The sequence below is a fragment of the Varroa destructor genome, unplaced genomic scaffold (genome assembly GCF_002443255.2).
Source record: "Varroa destructor unplaced genomic scaffold, Vdes_3.0 BEIS01000002.1, whole genome shotgun sequence".
Taxonomy (NCBI): Eukaryota; Metazoa; Arthropoda; class Arachnida; order Mesostigmata; family Varroidae; genus Varroa; species Varroa destructor.
Window position 1 is genome coordinate 2,463,482 of NW_019211455.1, and position 18,574 is coordinate 2,482,055.

The 18,574-nt window shown below is 42.3% G+C and overlaps 1 protein-coding gene across 10 annotated transcripts in view; it reads right to left on the reverse strand.

Annotated features, from left to right (window-relative positions):
- The window catches only part of LOC111246034 (uncharacterized), a 130,001-nt gene that overhangs the window by 100,809 nt on the left and 10,618 nt on the right, over positions 1 to 18,574 (reverse strand). Inside the window, exon 1 of one of the 10 annotated variants that reach the window (XM_022795227.2) lies at positions 4,625 to 5,812. The exons of the other annotated variants lie outside the window; for them this stretch is intronic. Coding sequence (XP_022650962.1) covers positions 4,625 to 4,684 — 60 coding nt within the window. The 5' untranslated portion in view covers positions 4,685 to 5,812. Of the gene's footprint in view, positions 1 to 4,624; positions 5,813 to 18,574 lie in introns of those variants that run through there. 10 annotated transcript variants of the gene reach the window in all.

Consider the following 18,574-nt stretch of genomic DNA (forward strand, 5'->3'; position numbering starts at 1 on the left):
TATCTTGCTATCATTTTCCCTAAAGAGGAAAAACTGTGATAGTTTTCACTCGAACCTTGAACAGAAATTAGCAACAGTTAAACAGCTCGTTTAATACTAATATGTTTCGAGTTCAACAAGCTCGGGTCTTGATATGTCACTATTGCTCTAAATCGTTTTCTGTTTGTTATTGTTTTTTGCTGTATGTCAGAATGTCCTCTCCGTCAGCTTTGTTCGATTGATGCCTCTGTAGCCGTCTGTTATTTGGACATATTACTTTTTTCTATCTGTGTGTATAGCTCATAGCCTCGTCCGATCCACACAATGCGCGTAATGGTCAAGAAAACCGCGCCTGTAGAAATATACTGGTCGAAGTCATACCGGTACTAGTTTCGAAGCTCTCATTTATGGCCATAGTCTCATTTTCAGATAACTCATTCAATTTGCAGAGCTCCTGTGTTCATGGCTCGAGATGATATATACATATATGTGTGTCGTGCCTGACAATAGCATCACGGAGGTTAATAGTGTTGCTATGCTACTATATCGGGCAACCAACGACGATTCGCAAACTTGTGATCCTAACCGCAAATCATCGAAATACTTCAGTGGCTATATATATATATATATATATATATATATATATATATATATATATATATACTTGACAGCTCCAAATCGATTGACAAGAAGCGAGCGACGAGAGGCCAATAAGCGGCAGCGGCAGCTCGCTGCTCACAATGATCAGACCTAAGCATCGTTGTCTGTCTGGTCTAGGCCAAGCCCGGAAAGCAACATGCAACGTCAACGACCAGTCTGAAGACCGAGCAAGAAAACTTGCTGTTTATAGGTAGTACGGTCAGCTTTGATCGACAGCTTTTCCCCTACATCACCCCACCATTCTCTCCCACCCCCGAATGCACGTTCAGACCGGTCGATGATCCCATTGACTGACTACTTTACAGATTTTCACCTTTGGACCGTTTAAAATGTAAATGTATTATTGTTAGATTACAGCTCACGATAGCGTGAAGGTGAAGGAAATATTGTACTTACTAGATCTGTTGTAAAGGTAAGTGTCAAATATTCTGTTCGGTAGAACTTAGGTGACATTCAGCTTGAATTACTAGTTTAAGTTAGAAGCAATAATTTCAAACACTCGGAAGTCGGACAAGCAATTAAGCCCTGAGCGATTAACGTGCTATTCATTACCTGTCTACTTATGTACCTCGTCTGGGGCTTCAGCTCGAGCTAAAATCGGACGCTGAAATCTGCAAGTTATCCAGATGCCTATTGTGCTTTGCAAAGAAGACAACTGAAAATTTTGAAGTCAATCCTACTGGCATGTATATCTATATGAAGTAAAATATAAAGAACTACGAAAGCAAAAAGTATCCTACTGTGTGACGATGCACCCCCACAAGGCCATCGTCGTATGCTCTCAAACTACAATGCACAATTCGTGCTATGAAGGGTTATAAATCATTGCATTGGCATATAGCAGGGCTTTGTTATTGTTTAAAATCTGTTCTATGCATACATTTTGTATTATCTATAGACGTGGCATCGGGGGTCTTTCCATTGCACTAAACTAACTGAAACCATCTCCATAAATTAGCGAACATGTGATTATGTCACCATTTCCATGTTCTAAGATACCGTTAAATTTAACGGCCCGCCTCAATAAACCAATTGGCAGAAGACAGCCGTGCGTGACCCGTTCCACCGACAGATTGTGACGTACGTAAACGAATCTCCCAATCAAACTTCTGCTTTATCCCTGTGACATCAATCGTCACAGCTATCGCTGTTAAGGCTAGCTCGGCGGCGCCATCAGCTTCTCCGGAATATCATCAGCATAGTCGATTAACATTCAGCTGTGTACAATGGTCACGAGAAATAACCCTAGGCCAGCCACTAGGACAAACAGATCGTTGTAGAAACAACGCGGCGCTATTAAGCCCTCTTAAACTATAACTTCGATTCTGGTCCGCTTTTCGAATGCAGTCAGTCTCAGCAATGAAACAACGACAACATCAACCATGGACGTAGGCGTTTTAGTGTCGTACAGCACGCTTTACACAACCACATTATGGCCAGTGCTATATTACGATTTTACTTATGTAGCTGTAAAGACGTCGGAACGCGTAAAAACTGAACCACTGTGCCTCAAGCGATTCAGCGTTTGCTCGATCTATCAGTGTTGCCCCACGTGGTCTCCAGATCGATGACGCCTGCGGACGTCCTTACATCTCACGTTTTATCTAGCGGTATATAACGTCTACACGTGTGTGAATGCGACACTGATTTGATGGAGGTCTAGGCCTACTTTTTCTTCATAGGCGAAGCAGCAGGCCTTGCGTATACAGCGCGCACAGTGCACAGAGTGTCAGGCAGTCTTATGAAAGGCAGTTATATTTACGACGAAGTCGGATGAACAGAACAAAGACGAAATAAACGATACAGGGACAAACGGGCGGATAGATCGAACCAGAAAAGGCCGAACTACAAATGTTGTAAACAACAGTGCCTCGTGCTGTGGTGACCATGATGATGCCTACTCAACCGATACGAAGCAACCCATGAGTCACCATCAAGCCGACGATTATTTCTGCTCTCCCGCAGGAGATACAGAAACACCAGCACTCCCCTGCCGAGAGCAGAGCCAAAGCAAAAGCTTTAGATGATACTGACGACAGTTGGCAAGCTTGTTGTTTCTAGCGCCGAATGACATGAGCAAGGAACGTGTCAAATCATACATTAAACGTCATATAAGGTCAAAGCAAAGATGTGTGTAGAATAGGTCGATCAGGATCGAATAGGAAAAGATCAACCACTTCTAGGCACAACAATCAGGGCAAGCAACACCGGTAGTAGAGAACTGGCCACTGATTATTTCCAGTTGAAAAATTTTACACATAATAATAATTACATATTTTACTCTATCCTCGGTTTGTTATACGTTTTCGCCAAACATGAATCAAAACAGCAATTCGTAACGTGTCGTTCAGCTCGAGGGGTTTAGCACCGCTCGTTTTGTGGAACCTATTGCCGACAGACAAAAAACACTGCTTGTGACCTCCAGGTTTACCTCGACCGTTTTATTACGGACGTTATTCAGTGACTCATCTGTTTCAACTTCACTTCGGGCGCAATCTTATCATCAAAACTGGGCATGCCCAAAATGACATTTGGTTATTGTTGACTTGGTCGCTGCAAAATTACGAGAACTACTTGTGGACGGCCGTACATCATTTCATCCCATGATCTACCAACTGTGACATTCATCGAACCAAATGTATCGTACGTTTGCCGTTAATAGAACAACAATAAATCTCGATAATATCTGACATATTTGGTTGCCAGAAAAGCAAATAGATACTCATTATAAGGGGTTCTTAGGTTACTTCGATGCTTGATATTTTTACTTACTATCATTTCTAATCAAATTCAATACGCTTCACATTGTCGAACCGTACGGGGGACGGACCGTTTGTCGCATCGGTCAGTCGCTTGTCACATTCCGAACAACGGCTAGGCGCTCCTAGGACAAACTAAGCTGGAGGTTTAGAGAAAGAGACGCTCATTGTAAATGCCGTCGTATCCCTTTTTAGCCCCCTTCCTTCCGCTTGAATTCCCATCTTCTCTTTAGTCTACTGTGACCTTCCGCCAAGGTCGACGGCTACTGCTGACAATTGATGGGATTTCAATGCACAAATTATTACTATACTGTAAAGTGTATGAAACTTACTGGAAGTTCGTGAATATATCTGCTTCTATCAACTTTCTGTCAGCCTTTCGTACTGTCGAAGTTACGTGAATATTGAAGGTGGGCAAGGCAATGTTGACACTTGTGATAAGTTGAAATACAGATCATTGCTACCGAAAGAATGACTTTGTGTTGACCTCATAGCACCTATGCGCCTACCCCACCCCCCGTTAGGCTAAAGCTCAGCGGCGATCTGAAGTGTGCAAGTACGTGACGTCTCAAGCAAAAATTGGACCAGTCAGTCTTCTAAGAAAATTCCTTTATGGAGAACGTGCGTCAAAGAGAGAGGTACCCTAACCATGGCCATTGGTTAGTTGTAGTTCAACAATAAATAAGTACATATCTATCTGTATATATAGATATATATACAATGAACTAAAATATTAAAGTTTTACGTCCCAGTAAAAACGAAAAGCTGGTTAATCCTTTGTTATTGCGGATTAATGCATCTGTAAATGGACAAATTCTTATCGCCGGCTTCGTTACGCCTTATTCGAATGAGTGGGCTAATTATATGACATTAACCATACCTAATTTTATATTTGCTTCTGCAGTTCGGTTGAATTGAACTAGAAAATATTCAGTATTACGTTTTTCCGTCGTTGGTCTCCATAAAAAATAAACATTACTTACAAGGTAAAACAGTGTGGTTCTAGTAACTCGCAAATGGGCTGTACACTGATGTACAATTCATAATTCTACTACTCAACGTCAGCTATCTTTGTTCCTTTAATTTTTGTGCACCTAATTATTTTTATAGATTTATAATATCTATCGAACTCATAAAAATACTCATACTGTATAAAAATACGTGCACTCCCCTGCACAATAAACAAGTCGAATATACCGAATAATACAATAAGACAAAAATCTAACCGATTCATTATGAAGTGCGGGCTCCACGTGAGGTTGAGTATTATCCATCGAGATCAGCATCGCGAACCGTTTTCGTCTTCAATAAATGACGTGGCGGCGGTTGTCGATAGCGCGTAAATGACGTATCCGTTTATGCATCACACGCTCCAACGAACTTATCACCAAATCACCACGGTGAATGCCATGATCAATGGAGGTAACAATCAACAATGGATCAACGAAATCACTGTCATCTTGTAACGGCCATACATTTCAACGGTCTCTTGATGGGGCCACTTAGCTCATAGAAAACTTTCGCTATATGTGTAAATTTTTCCAACGTCCTTTCAAGGAGTCTCTCGACCCAAACCAAACGCTAACTCGGAAGCGACGGTGATGAAGCAACCCAATAATCTATTCACCGTAATTCTACATAAGCCAAGCGCTCTTTTTGATTAACGAAACTATTTTTTTCCGTTTGTATTTTTCTACTTGGAAGTTCGACGCAGACTTCACACTGCACACGATAAACCGAATACAGATGTAGCAATATAACGTGACGCAGTGCAATGCGCCATTTTCCAACGATAAAAACGTGGGGCTGTATTCTCACTAGTGCACTGACAAAAGCCGTCGAAGTAGAGATTCGAGTAGACGCCAACGAGAAAGTTGAGACAAAAAACCTCACTTACTCTGACGACTGTTAGGCGAGACCTGATACGAGAATTGAAGTTGGTTTCTTTCTCTTCGAACCTTGACCTATGTTCGAGCGGCGTTAGGATCCGCCTGATCTTTGCCGTTCAGCGTTGCCTGCTGCTCCAGAAGAAGGATTCGAGGTGACGCAAGAAAGATACTTCTAGTTGTTTTTCCTATCTTGCGCTGCCAACCATATAACTACGCGACAAACCACCATCAACAAATAGTTCTAGCCCGGTTACCGCCGGCTGGATTTTGTCTTTTTTTTTCGCCGACATGGAAGTGAGTGGTAACACCTAAAGGCAATCCACAGTTTGGCAACGCCGCTAACAGCTTTCCTTTCAAGAAGCTGCCGCCGTTTCTGCCAGACCGAGTGATTTCTTGGTTATGGCAGCGATGCCACCTGGAAGAAGGTCCTGCAGCGATGTCTATTGGTCTACCTGTTCATCTGATCTGATGAGGCAAGGCGCGATTGGTGCGTTCTGTCTACGGAAAGCGATGCAGCGCACTGCCAAGTTGACGAAGAGCATAACGCTCAACGAGGAGTGCGTCGTCGCCGTCGACGATGGAGCCAGGCAAATAAACCAGCTAGCCAACAGACCCTCGGAGCACGGACCCTCAAAAGAGCATCAGCCGGTCGAGCATCAGCGCGGTAAGTGCAGGTAATCAAAGGCAGAGGCGGCAGCCGCAGCGCGGCTCGCTGTTGTGGCTCGTTCTATCGCTTCAGCGGTGCTATTGCTGTTACAGCCGCAAGCAACAAATTCGCAGCATCCGACCAGGCCCCGAACGTCGAACCGAACGCCGGCTATATCAGACACACACACAGACGCACGAATGAAGGCTCCTGCTGCAATAACAACAGCAGTAGCGGCAGCGGCAGCCAGAGCGAATCAGCTTCAACCGACATCGTAACTCCAAGCAGCCATCGCTCGACTTCGCTCTCCGCTGGGGATGGTCTGTCTCTGCCGGCGGCGTTTGCGCCCCGGCGGAGCCGCCGCTGCGATGATGCCGCTGCTGCTGCTTCATTCTATGATCCTCTCCTTTCGTTGCTTTTCTGCCATCTCCTGATCTTTTCTGACTCGAATGAGTCGCTGCGTGTCCGCGCGTGCGTATATGTGCGTGTGCGTGTGTGTGTGTGTGTGTGTGTCTGTGTGTGTGTGTGTGTGTGTGTGTGTGTGTGTGTCTGTGTGCGTGTGTCTGCGCTCGATGGCTGGCCGCATCCATTGCCACCGTCACGACATTACTGTGCCGAGAAACAGCGCCGTCAGCAGTATAGAAATGTCTCTAGGACAATAAGGGGTGACACGGAGTTCACGCGCAATTTCCGTGCAGGCGAAGATGAGCGACGACAGGGTCAGTTGTCAACAATACAGGCCGTGCGAACGATAGCGTTCGATGCGTATTATACGATGTTCATTAATACTATGGTATTATATTATAATATGAATACTATAATACGGATATTACGCTAATGCGGTAACGCTCGATCGGAATTAACCACAACTGATCTAGTTGTTGTTTGTGAATGACAACGGCAAAACGGAAACCGAGTCCGGCGTGTGAGAGGATGAAACGAATGGCTAAACTGTGAAACGCTAGACAAGGGTCCCCAGTTGACCAGCTCTGTTGGAACAGCGAAAATTCTGGTCAGGCTGACAGCCGAAATACGTAGGTAATCGTATCAGGAAACAAAGACTAACGCTGAAATGAAAAGGCATGGAAGATAACTGTAACAATTAAAAAATCAGTATAATAATTTATAAAATCCGCTAGAAAAGCCGGTAAACGAAGGATAAACATGCGAAACTGATCTGGCTAAGTTGCATATTTAACGCACATCGTAGATAGGAATGCAGTGAGACATTTTTCCTAAACTAAATTTGGCATTATAAATAATATTGCAATTTATTATAAGCCTATCTGTTTTTTTATTGATTAATAATCGTTAGTTCCCAGCACTTCTCGTTTTGTAATTGTGTTCATCTAACGTGTATATACGGCTATGAAGGTCACGGGATATCTTCTGTGTTTTTAGATAATTAGACTGTGTGGATATGGGCAAACAGCTCTCACAGACCTATTTTGTTGCCTCGCCTTAAAGCGTATAAAGCCACAGAATTAATAAAATATAAGTCTTATATATTTAATTAGCGTAATATAATAATATATAATTAATTAATGTACCACACATATTCAGTAACGGAATGTTGTACAGAATATTGTTTCATATACAAGAGCAGATGACTCTGGCCGCTTCTAATCCAGCGTTATGCCCGTAATGATAACAATTATTATAATTGTTCATCAACGCCTATATATACCACGCTTCACAAAATGTCTGAACCCGTTTAACTACGCCGGTTGGTTTATTAAAATAAAGGCTCCTCCGAACCGTACTGTTTTACCTATTTCTGCCTGTTGGGTCAGTTCGATTTTACAGGATTGCAAAGATGCAAAAAATATTCATAGGATCGCATTGTCACTTACCTGTAATGCAAGAAAATAGTTTTTTTGCCGTCAGATCAGAGACATTAGACCCACAAACACCTGCTCGCAATGCACCGCAGAAGCTATTGCATGCCACAGTCTGATAATACGTAGTTTGAAATTACTTTTTTTTTTTTTTTGTCAGAAATTACGCCTGGAGTTCAATGGACCAACGCAAGTTGGGCTTAGAGAGATCAGGGCGTCACCGGTTTGTGTCCGGTTAGTGACAGATAAATCCTATCTAATCTGTGTGAATAAGTAATGTTACGTGTATATGAGCCCACTGAAATCTTAACACAGACTTATGTTTCGAGTGGTCTAAAAATACAGTAAAATGCACGCATTAGTACCAGACATAATATATAATTTACTATTAATTAATTCCGTGGGTAATAAATAACACGGATCAAGCACATTCGGCAAACAAAGGACGCATCTGTTCCTTGACTCATGAAATGACAGCAAATTGTCACTGGAGCACGAAAAGCCTTAAACAACTATGAAGGCCGAGTTTAAAACATGAAAAATTACTAAAGGTTCTAAAAGCCGCAGTAAATTTAATTAGTTTGACATGGACCGTGGATGACACGTAACCTGCTTCAAATCAGCAACGGGGTAGCGTATGCCAATATGGCCGCCACTAGCAAGCAAAGACTGCTGTCCGTTTTATGTTGCGGAGATCAGACCATTCGAAACCAAACGCAATTTCAACAACGATCTCAGGCTATTCGACAGAGACGCTGGACGATGCATTTGGAGTTTACCCAGTGTGGAGTGGAGTGGAATACCCGTACTACTTGAAAGACAGGGAGCTAGCGAAATTCGTTAGGAATTGAGAATCAGATTGATTGTACCTGACGTATTTCGTTGGACCCCCGCAGCCTGGGATCACTGGGTTAACTATTATGAACCGTACTAAAAATGCATTGAAAGTATACGCTGATGTACGTACGTTTCCGACGACTCACGGTTCGTCTCTTAGACACAAAATTGACATTTACATTCTGTTTCTCTCTGTCATAGAAATCACAAATTACTATTTCACCTTCCCTCGATTTCTATCACAATTTTGTATTTTTTACCCATAACAAATCGTTTTTTGTCTGCAAGGTAGCCCCGACGCCTTGCCTCCTTATACGCATTTTACCAGGACAAGAAAATGTAGTTAAATTCAGTCTAAACTCAGATGCACAGTAGTTTAATACCGTTAATTAAGCTGCCATATTCCGAGCCTCATAAATAATCTGTTCTCAGTTCATCCAAAACGTGGCACTCTCACGGGAAATCCTTAACCGTAATATGATCAGGCACGTAGTGAACCACGGAGAAAAATAAGTTTCCAGGAAGTATGGATCTTTACACGTGCATGGAACGTCAGCGTCATACTTCAGATGACAGGTTTGCCAGGAAAGGATCGACTGTTTTATACAAGGAATAATTATAACGAATATGCACGCCCCAATTATAGCTGCTAACTGCCCATTGTGTACGTTTTGAGTCCAAAGGCCAGTTCTCACATGTCTAAATATCACCTTCTTTAATGGCTAATTATCTAGAGTAGACAGAACGAACCTAAACAGTAAATACAGTTTACGTTAGCTTTTGATCAGCAGAGTTTCCCTAATCACATAGTAATTCTGTCACAATTTGTAGACAGGCCGAAAGGACCATTCTTCAAAGCATATGAGAAAGCTAATCAATGATGGAGGTCGTAGGAGAGTTAGAGGACGTTTTTAAGCACGATGTTATCTTGATTTCGTAGCTAGCCATCTAAAACGGAGAGCACAGAGTGACTTAACCATTGCGTTTATGATATATCGACCTGAAAGTGTAGTACCATCGACGACAACTCGTACAGACGCTTTCACTAGCCAACAAGCAGGGACCTCGCATAATGGACAGAGCTGACAATCCCGTTTCTGCAGAAACGCACACGAAATGCTACTATTTGGCGTATGTTTGTGCCAAAGTTTACCAAAACGTTACAACGTTCCTGCTCCTTAGTCGGAAGCCCTCGCGTCATTATCTTCTCGTCACTGACGAGGAGATTTGAACACATCACAGGTGTTTGATAAGATATGATATGGCGTCACCGGCTCTACACAGATGCTCCGCCTGTTCGAAATTCCGAACGAGCAGGCATTAAACTATGCTCCACTTGTAGCATCACTGCGACATTAATTTGGATATTCCCGTAAGTACTTATATTATATTGCTGTATACATATATAGACGTTGAACCTTTTAGCAGTCGACGTAACGTTCAACTTGCCTTACCAAGTTCATTAAACAGCCTGCCGAAGACACCTGAATTTAACGGCTGTGATTTTCAGATGTTTACTAGCACCTCTAGCTTTCGGTGCATAGCACAGAATATTAGAACAAACGAAGGACATATTCTCTCGTTCTATTTAGGAGAACTCCCTTACGGGTAATAAGGGCAGTCGGCTCGCGTAACAGAGTCGAAAACATTCGGCTAGGTGGGTGCGTATACAAAAAAAGTACTCGTACGGTACCGATTTTTCGATAATCTCTAAGAGCAGGCGACATTTATATGAACGGCCACTAGTATTTGGCCCTTTTCTCAAGTATATTATTTGCTTGACTTTAAATATTCCCTATGCGATTGTTGATTTTTATTGTAATTGATAATTGACGAGTATTAACAAAAGAAGATGTTCTTCTCTTTCTGTCGGAAAGGAGTATTTGTTGGCAAGTGTCAAAACCTTGAAAACGTTCAGAATAGCTTAAGGTAACTCTGTTTTAAATAATATTGTTCACGTGTTTCCATTACTCTGTCATTTAATAGTCACTAGTACTGTTACTCCCGAAGGCAAACTTTGTTCGAGACCGTCCTTATAAATGGCAGTTGTACCAACTTCTCTAGTGTGCGAAGCAGAAAAATTCTAACTCGTCTTTAAACAATGGCGACAATCTGATCGGCTGTAAAAATGAATAAAATAAGGAAAAAAAAATCTGTCTTGGTCAATGCATTATCGAACTATGCTGTTTAAACGACGAGAAACATCGATGTGTTGAAGTGGCAGGCAAAATACGCTTCACTTGAAACGGATTATGGTTTGATTTTTGAAGAATAAGGCCATCGCGAGTGCCGCATGATGCTTGCAGGTTCGTTCTAGGCGGAAACTTCTGTTGAAGGCCTCCCAACAATTCACTATACTGCCGCATAGCTAACGTTGTTTACCTCGTCATCTATTGATTATTAGAATATTTTGTATAGATATTGAAAGAGACAAATGGCGTATTGCTCGTTTAGTTTACCACGCTCTGTATAGGCTGGATCCACGTCGCCGGGTTACAATTTTCGTTGAATATATAAATGCATTACGTTAACTTATTTTTTTTTATCTGGCTCGACTTCTGGCAGTGGTAAATATATCCATATGAGTATTACTAATATGTGTACTAGAACTTTTGCGGCATGATTATAGGTTCGTCCAGATGAAATTACCGTCACCAAGGGATTATATAAGTACATAAAAGAAAAAAAAGAGACAAACGTTTAGTAGCATATAGTTCTTCTTTAATACTTTTTCGGCTCAACTTAATTCTATACAAAGGCCTACTAAAACGGTGCGTAACGATGTCCGCATATTACCATTATGGTAACAAAGTTTCAAATACCACAGTGAAAAAATGTTGTTTTTATGAAGGCCGTTCCCATCCACTCGCATTTTTACGTTGAAATTTAGAATTGTTCTTGATACCACATTCTTAAACTAGTAGATACAAACGGATACTTTCTACATCCTATTAGAATAAAAACAAAGTGGAACCAACAAGCCACTATATAGGCCTACCATAAAATGACGTCGTTATCGAACTTGATGGCTGTGGCATAGGCCAAAACTGATTGATTGCTCCTTATAGAATAACGGACGAGTACTGCTTTGGCCACTGGCTTCTGTATATAATTCAATGCTTGTTTGTTCACTAGTCTCGGTCTACCGCAGCGCAAGCCCTCAGCACGTCTCTGTCAAACGCGTACGTCCAGTTGAGTTGCGACCGCTTCTTTCTCTGAATCTCAATGGTCATAGGCGATAGTTAAAGATGTCGCTCAACCCTGGTACAAACAAACCATGACTCCTAGTCATAGACTATTGGCTAAATTTAGGCTGCATCTCGCCATATGAGTTCTTCAGCGGACTCTTCAACCCGTTAGCCAACCGTCGGTTATTCCATTCTGGTGCAAAGCTGTAGTATAAATTGACTTAGCAAGCACAGTATAAAAAGGAAGCAAGTCATAGCCTCAGAAGAGAGGGCCTGAACGACCATTGTCGCCCACATAGGCAAACAGACGCCCAATAGACGCCCAGAAGAGAGCCTCACATATCGACGAATGATACTGACTACGAACAGCCCAATATAGGATGATCTCTAGTCAGTTGAGAGGGATGCTAACATTTGAGAAAACTTAGAAAAAAATCGGCTTGGACTTATGCGTATCCTTCCGAAAGAAGCTATTTCGACTGTTTTAAGAATGCGCTGTGAGAATTGACGTGCAATATATTATACAACGTTAGGTATGTGCGAGTTAACTTACTTTTCGTGACAAGTTTCGTTTGGTCAATACTGAAGTATAACAATCAGCATTAATAATTGGTGTTACAACAACAGAATACCGTATTCAGTCGCACCTCTTTGACCGGAGCGCTGTCTACGATAGATACGTAACCATATGAGATTTAACCCATAAAGGAATATGGCACTGCATCGAATATAAACATGACTATATAGAAACGAGAAAACAATGGCTGAAAAATTATTTAGTGAATTTCACTTAATTTTCGTTACACAGCCACTTCTTTCAGCGCAGCTGTTAGCAGGGTTACATAAACATGGAGCCAAACATGTACAATCTTATAGTGCTGATAACGTACCAAGTATTTGATTTTCCTTGACCACTTCAGCATCTTCCGGGCCTTCTGCATGGGAACAATCCAAATATTAAATTCCACTCTTGAAAATTCACTACTCGCTATACGCATGCACACGTGACGCTGCACGCGATAACAGTCACTTCAACACAGCTTACATCAGTTTGCTGTTACAAAGGCACTGATGTGATATAAACGGAGCTACGGCTCTATTTCAGCACGATACTGTTGCCAATGACCAACTGGGCGATCGGAGCGAATTGAGACGAAACCATTCGATATCAACCCCACATAGGCCATGTAGCTTCAGAGACCCGCCCCACATTTACACCAAAATAGGCGACAACACCCAACGCAGCCAGAAACATACAATCGGCAACACCCCCTTCAACATGGACATCACTTTCTAGACCTCTGTGTCTCCCTTTCGTGCGATCGAGTGCGAGACTAGATTTTATTTTTCCTCATTGACTTTCCCGGTTTTATGTTCCATTTTTCCCTTAACGTCAGTGCACACCCGGCACTCAAGCACAGGCCATCCCACTAAGGACATCCGGGACTAGAGTGGGTCATTAAATCTGTTGTTAAATCGATTCACTGATTGGACAAAATGAGACGCCCGTAATGGTTCACGGATCGTGAAGTATACATATAATAAGAGCCGTTCTTATCCCTTAAGGCCGAAGAAAAAAACTCCGGTAGGCTAGACGGTGTTATACTGAAAAAGTCGGAAATTGTGAGAGGGGGTATGCTCGAAACGATTTGAAGTCAACTAACAACACAAAGGTAACTAAAGCCAACCTATAGAAGTTCCTCTTCAGTAGATCGAGGGCGGTCAATATATATTCATGGTCCTTCTCAGTCATTCGCCTCGTTACATCAGCTATGATCTATTGCCTAGATCGATTGGCGTAGTTTAGTTGTACTTTCACAAGGCAATAATATCATTTGACTAATGTGGTTCGAGAAGTTTAGAATAATCATTTTGTTAATCTTTCTGCCGCCTACATATAGTCATCACTAACAAACATCCATGCGGTCATAGTTCAGACATACAAATCAAACAGTGCACACGTGCAGAATAAACGTACAGCTGGTCACGCACAGAAGACATTGACAACGTCACCAGCATCCGGAAAGCTGCGAGTTGGAATGAGTTTTGATATTACAAATACGTATTGCTACACACTGAGCATTTAAAGCACTCCGATGTATTCGTGAGGCGCTGGTCGGACCTGCTGATGAGAATGTCCCCAGTGCTTCCAACGGTATTGGGAGTACGCACTTCAGTCTACCATTGCAGTCAGTCTAGAGAGCGGTCGTCAAGACTCAGTGCCGCACAAGCCTCTGTGGCAGGTTTTGCTGCATCTTTAGTCAGGTCAACAACGCGATCGTGAGCTGCGTGTTGTTATTTGTTGCGTTTTACGTTACATCTATCTCTTTGAAAACATAAGGCTGAATCCCTCCACGCCCTTTCGATGTCTATAGTCGCTGCTACCGTCCTAACCACCGGCCGACTTATCAGCTAGCCACTGAGAGGGTTTCCCGGTGCAATATCGCTCCGTCGGATTTTTCACCAATGGCATCACCACCGGTGCATCCGCGTGGCTTAGATATGGAAGCGATTCAACTTCGGAGGATGTGCATCGTACCATGGTGTCACACCACATTCATGTTCAGCTCATTCATTCCGAATAATGGCGGTGTCCGTACCATTTCCGCTGGTTGACCTACAGTGGAACCCCAGCAGTCAGCTGGCGCGCACCATATAAAAGCTGCTGCTTCATACGAGAACGTATGCGCACTCATGGAAGCGCAGCCCTCATTCGACATGAGGTTTAAAAAGTCGCTGAAGCAAACCGAAGATGCCCCTTGATTTTGTATGAGTATATGTCCTAGAGAAACAGAAGCCTGCAAAAACATCAAGTATGATGTATAAAAGCTATGATAATTAATCTATAAATAAGGCGAACGTCAGCAAAGCGTATAACGATACTGGTATACCATAAGGACATAGAAACGAACCCTACTTGAAGGCACTAATCACTTCGGTCCGTATAATTTATTGTAGATAGCAACAATTTCATGAAAAGAAAAACAACTATTGAAATTCGTCAAAAATTCAGACATAAAAAATTGGCACAATACTGAATAAATCACGCTTGCTTATGGCATACTGGTCAACGCAAAGACTTCCCCCGTCCAATTTTCTCTATTCGTCATACAAAACCAACGGAACGAATCAAATACGTTACGCACAGCCACGCCATTACGACTGTAGGATAATTGTCAGTGCTTCTGGTATTGGCTGAGCACGTTGCCCTCAAAACGTGAGCGTTGTGCGACCATTCAAAATGAAGTCAGAGTACATGTGGTCATTCAGTGAGCCATTGTGGAAAACTGTGTGTACATACGGGAGCTATTGAGTCACCGCCATCATCACTACTTAAGCTAGTACAGACAGCAGTCCATGTAATGGTAAGATCAGCATCATGAAGAGCGGCATAGACGATTGTAGGAGCAACAGTACATTAACCGTTGCCTACATTTCTATCGCCAGTTCAGCAGCTACAACACCTACAATGATAGGCGCTTGTGAATAGTTGACTCGACAGCTCGAGATCACGACGTCAGCTCGGCGCTTTCGTTGATCGTGCCACAGAAGATGGATCACAACGTCATCCGTTTCTGTCCAAGTTAGCGCCAACTTCAGCATCATGGATACATAGCCAAGCAGTCAGTTTCAGCGCCAACGTGTGTGACAAATGGGGACTGATCGTCAAGCCAATGCTAGAATACCCTAATCATAATAATAACAATCACGATAACAATAACGCTATGAGTAAATGACGTACCTCTTGTGCTTGGCTGGTAGCCTGCTGCCGTTACGGGGAAGGCGACGACCACGTCCAATCACGAATCAACGACGGACAATCACAAAGTCTGTGCAAGATAGTTATTGGAAATTGTGTCTCAGCCGGAGCGATCTCCTCTCGCTTCGACACACGCGTATGCACGCACATGCATAGACGCTTCCATGCAATTTTTAGAAGAATCATATACTTGCTTTCTATTATTACGTAGACGAATAGCTTTCTCGTTCATTGTTGAAGGAAGTGATAGATAAATTGACACGTACCGCTACGTGCCTTGGTGATAATGAACTTTTCTTTTCTTGGAAAATATTTAGAAATCAACCATTTTACGGGTAGGTAATCGATTTCAATTTAATCGTACACACTATGCTAAATTTCAGTGCAATATACTGCTTAACGCGAAAACATGAAAACACGCTAATTTCCATAGCATGATCGTATGTACCGATAATTGAACTCTGTGGTTTTCCAAATTGTTGCAAAACGTTCATATTTTATAGCATCTCCCTGTATATGGTAAAGGAAAGATAAATGTTGCATATCTGAGTCAAGCTTCAGGCTTGACACACAGCAGAAGCTAAAATAAACACAATGTTTATTCAAATTGGCGTGTAAAAGCTATTTGGAAAGCAAGCCTTCATATAAGCTATTGACTTCACGCAAGTTATGATACTTAAATGTGTATTTCTATTATTATCAATACGTTTGCGTTACTGAGAATGTTAGAAAAAAAAGGGACTCGTTTTACTTTACAGGAATTAATCCCACCTGTAAGCTTAAATTAGCTACACCGACTTTCGTAGCACAGATATGTCTGTCCCTTAGCGCATAGCTACTATCTTTGTGCGGATGTCCCTTGGGGCGGCCTTTTTATCGTTGTGATTGTTATTGCCGCCATTGTTATTCACTGGCGTGGATAAATCCGACAAAACAGTAGCCGATTGACCTTCCCTATAACCAGTCCAATGTCCATTGAGGACCATCTCAAGCAGCGTTACACGCTGGAGCGCTTTCGGGGTATAGCCAGCCACATTTAGCACGATATTAACAACTGCCGTTGCTGTGGGGGCGTAAGTACTGATGTTGGGCGTTGAGCCGTAACCCCTGAATACGAACAGTAGCACGGATACGGCGCCAGAACAGTAGAGCGTCTCAACGCTTTGTCGAAACAGCGTCGACGTTCACCGCTAAAGCCATCCCCTTACTTAGTGAGTATATAATCAGTTTGAATCACAACCCACCAGGCCAAACTCCATCCGCAACTCCATAATAGTTCATCATAGTTGCCGGCCGAATTTTTCAACCGGTAATCATTCCGTGGCTCGACATAGATCAGCCGTTCCCACAAAAATGCCTTCGCTTATACGAGTGAGTAGATCCTGGTTGGCTAAGAAGTTCAATAATGATGGCATGTGTTACGAGGTCGGGTAAAGAACTGCCTTGCCATACACCCTCTATTGGAAAATGGCTTTCGAGGTACATTCAGGATTGCCATAAGCGTTTATGGGGACTAGGATATGTGTGAATTTAACGAGTGTTAACAATCAGCGCTGACGTCGGTAAAATATGCCGTACGTATTCTATGGAGGCGTTAAGCAGGCCGAACGCGTAGTTCCACAGTAGGCCTTGACTTTAGTTTTCACCTAAGCAAAAATAGCCTTTCACGAAAACAACAGGTTTCCTTTTATGTCTTATGTCTTAGCCAACTATAAGCCTAGTGTTGTTTCCAGCCTACGATGATTCCGATAAGCGTCGCTTTGCATCGGATACACAGTGTTTTTTCGAGCACACAAAATCATCGGCTAGAAGAACAGGTTTCTTTCCCTAGTGACATAGCTCTGGATTATTCGCTTTGCGAAACAAGACTCTGTTTGTTGATTGATAAGTACATTTTTAGTCTGTGTAGGTGAATCTGTGTTTTTCAGTCTCCATAAAATAGGAATGCCCACAGTGAACCACCGCGATTTCAATGGGTGCGTACTATTTAAATACAATTTTAATATATATCAACATGAACTGCGACCGATACCCGTTTCCATGTTACGGTGCAAATGTTGCAGTATATATATATATACTATATATATATATATATGTATATACGTATAGTCGACTTCTTGCCATCTATGTATATCAACTCACCAAATCAGGCAGACATGATTAGCCCATTGGTGCCATTTTGAACGACCACTGACACGCAGAATAGATGAAAGAAGATACCATATACTTGCGTAGTGGCTGTTGCCGCACGATGGCCTATTTCCTTAAAGGACTATTGTGACCTGGCCCATTTTCACTTAATGTGCGAAAAACAACACAGCGACGAGTGAGTCGCTCTGAGCTGTGTTGTTATGACGCTGTGAGCGTCTCTATTGCGTTTGTATTTGTTTATATGTTGTATTAAATAGAACAAAACCTGTGTGTCACACGATTAAGACAAGGTACTTAGTCGTAAATAGAGTCAGGCCCTTTGAAGAATTATCGTCTCTTTGTCTCGTAGTGTATTTCAGCTGCTTAGCTGTGTACATACAATGCCCTCGAGTGCTGCAGTGAACTTGGCGAAAGCTGCAGATCTCGATTGAAAGGCGCGAATAAGTTTACAGTTAAGTAATCAACTACTCAAAACCCAACCCATTCATTCAATAGGCTGTGGGTGGGTCATTGCTGAGGTCGGCACTGATCACGACCGTTTTGTGTTAACTACCGTTGCCGGCGAAGTGATGAAATTTTCACCTACAGAATTTACTACTATGTGTCGATAGGAATTTCTCTAAACCGGCGCTGCGTTACCGCCTACGTAGATTTGATTGATAGAACATATATCTTCTTATTTTGTTAAAGGCGGACAAGATTGTGATCTGAGGATTCGTGTGAAGATGTGACGTTAGGCTGGAAATAAAGCGCGTTAGTATTTCGTTTAATCGCATACTTCATTCAAGGTTTATGGAACAAGTGTAACAGATCTTTAGAAATATTGACATACCAAAGTTTAGCTGGTTAAGTTTGGTCTAATACTGC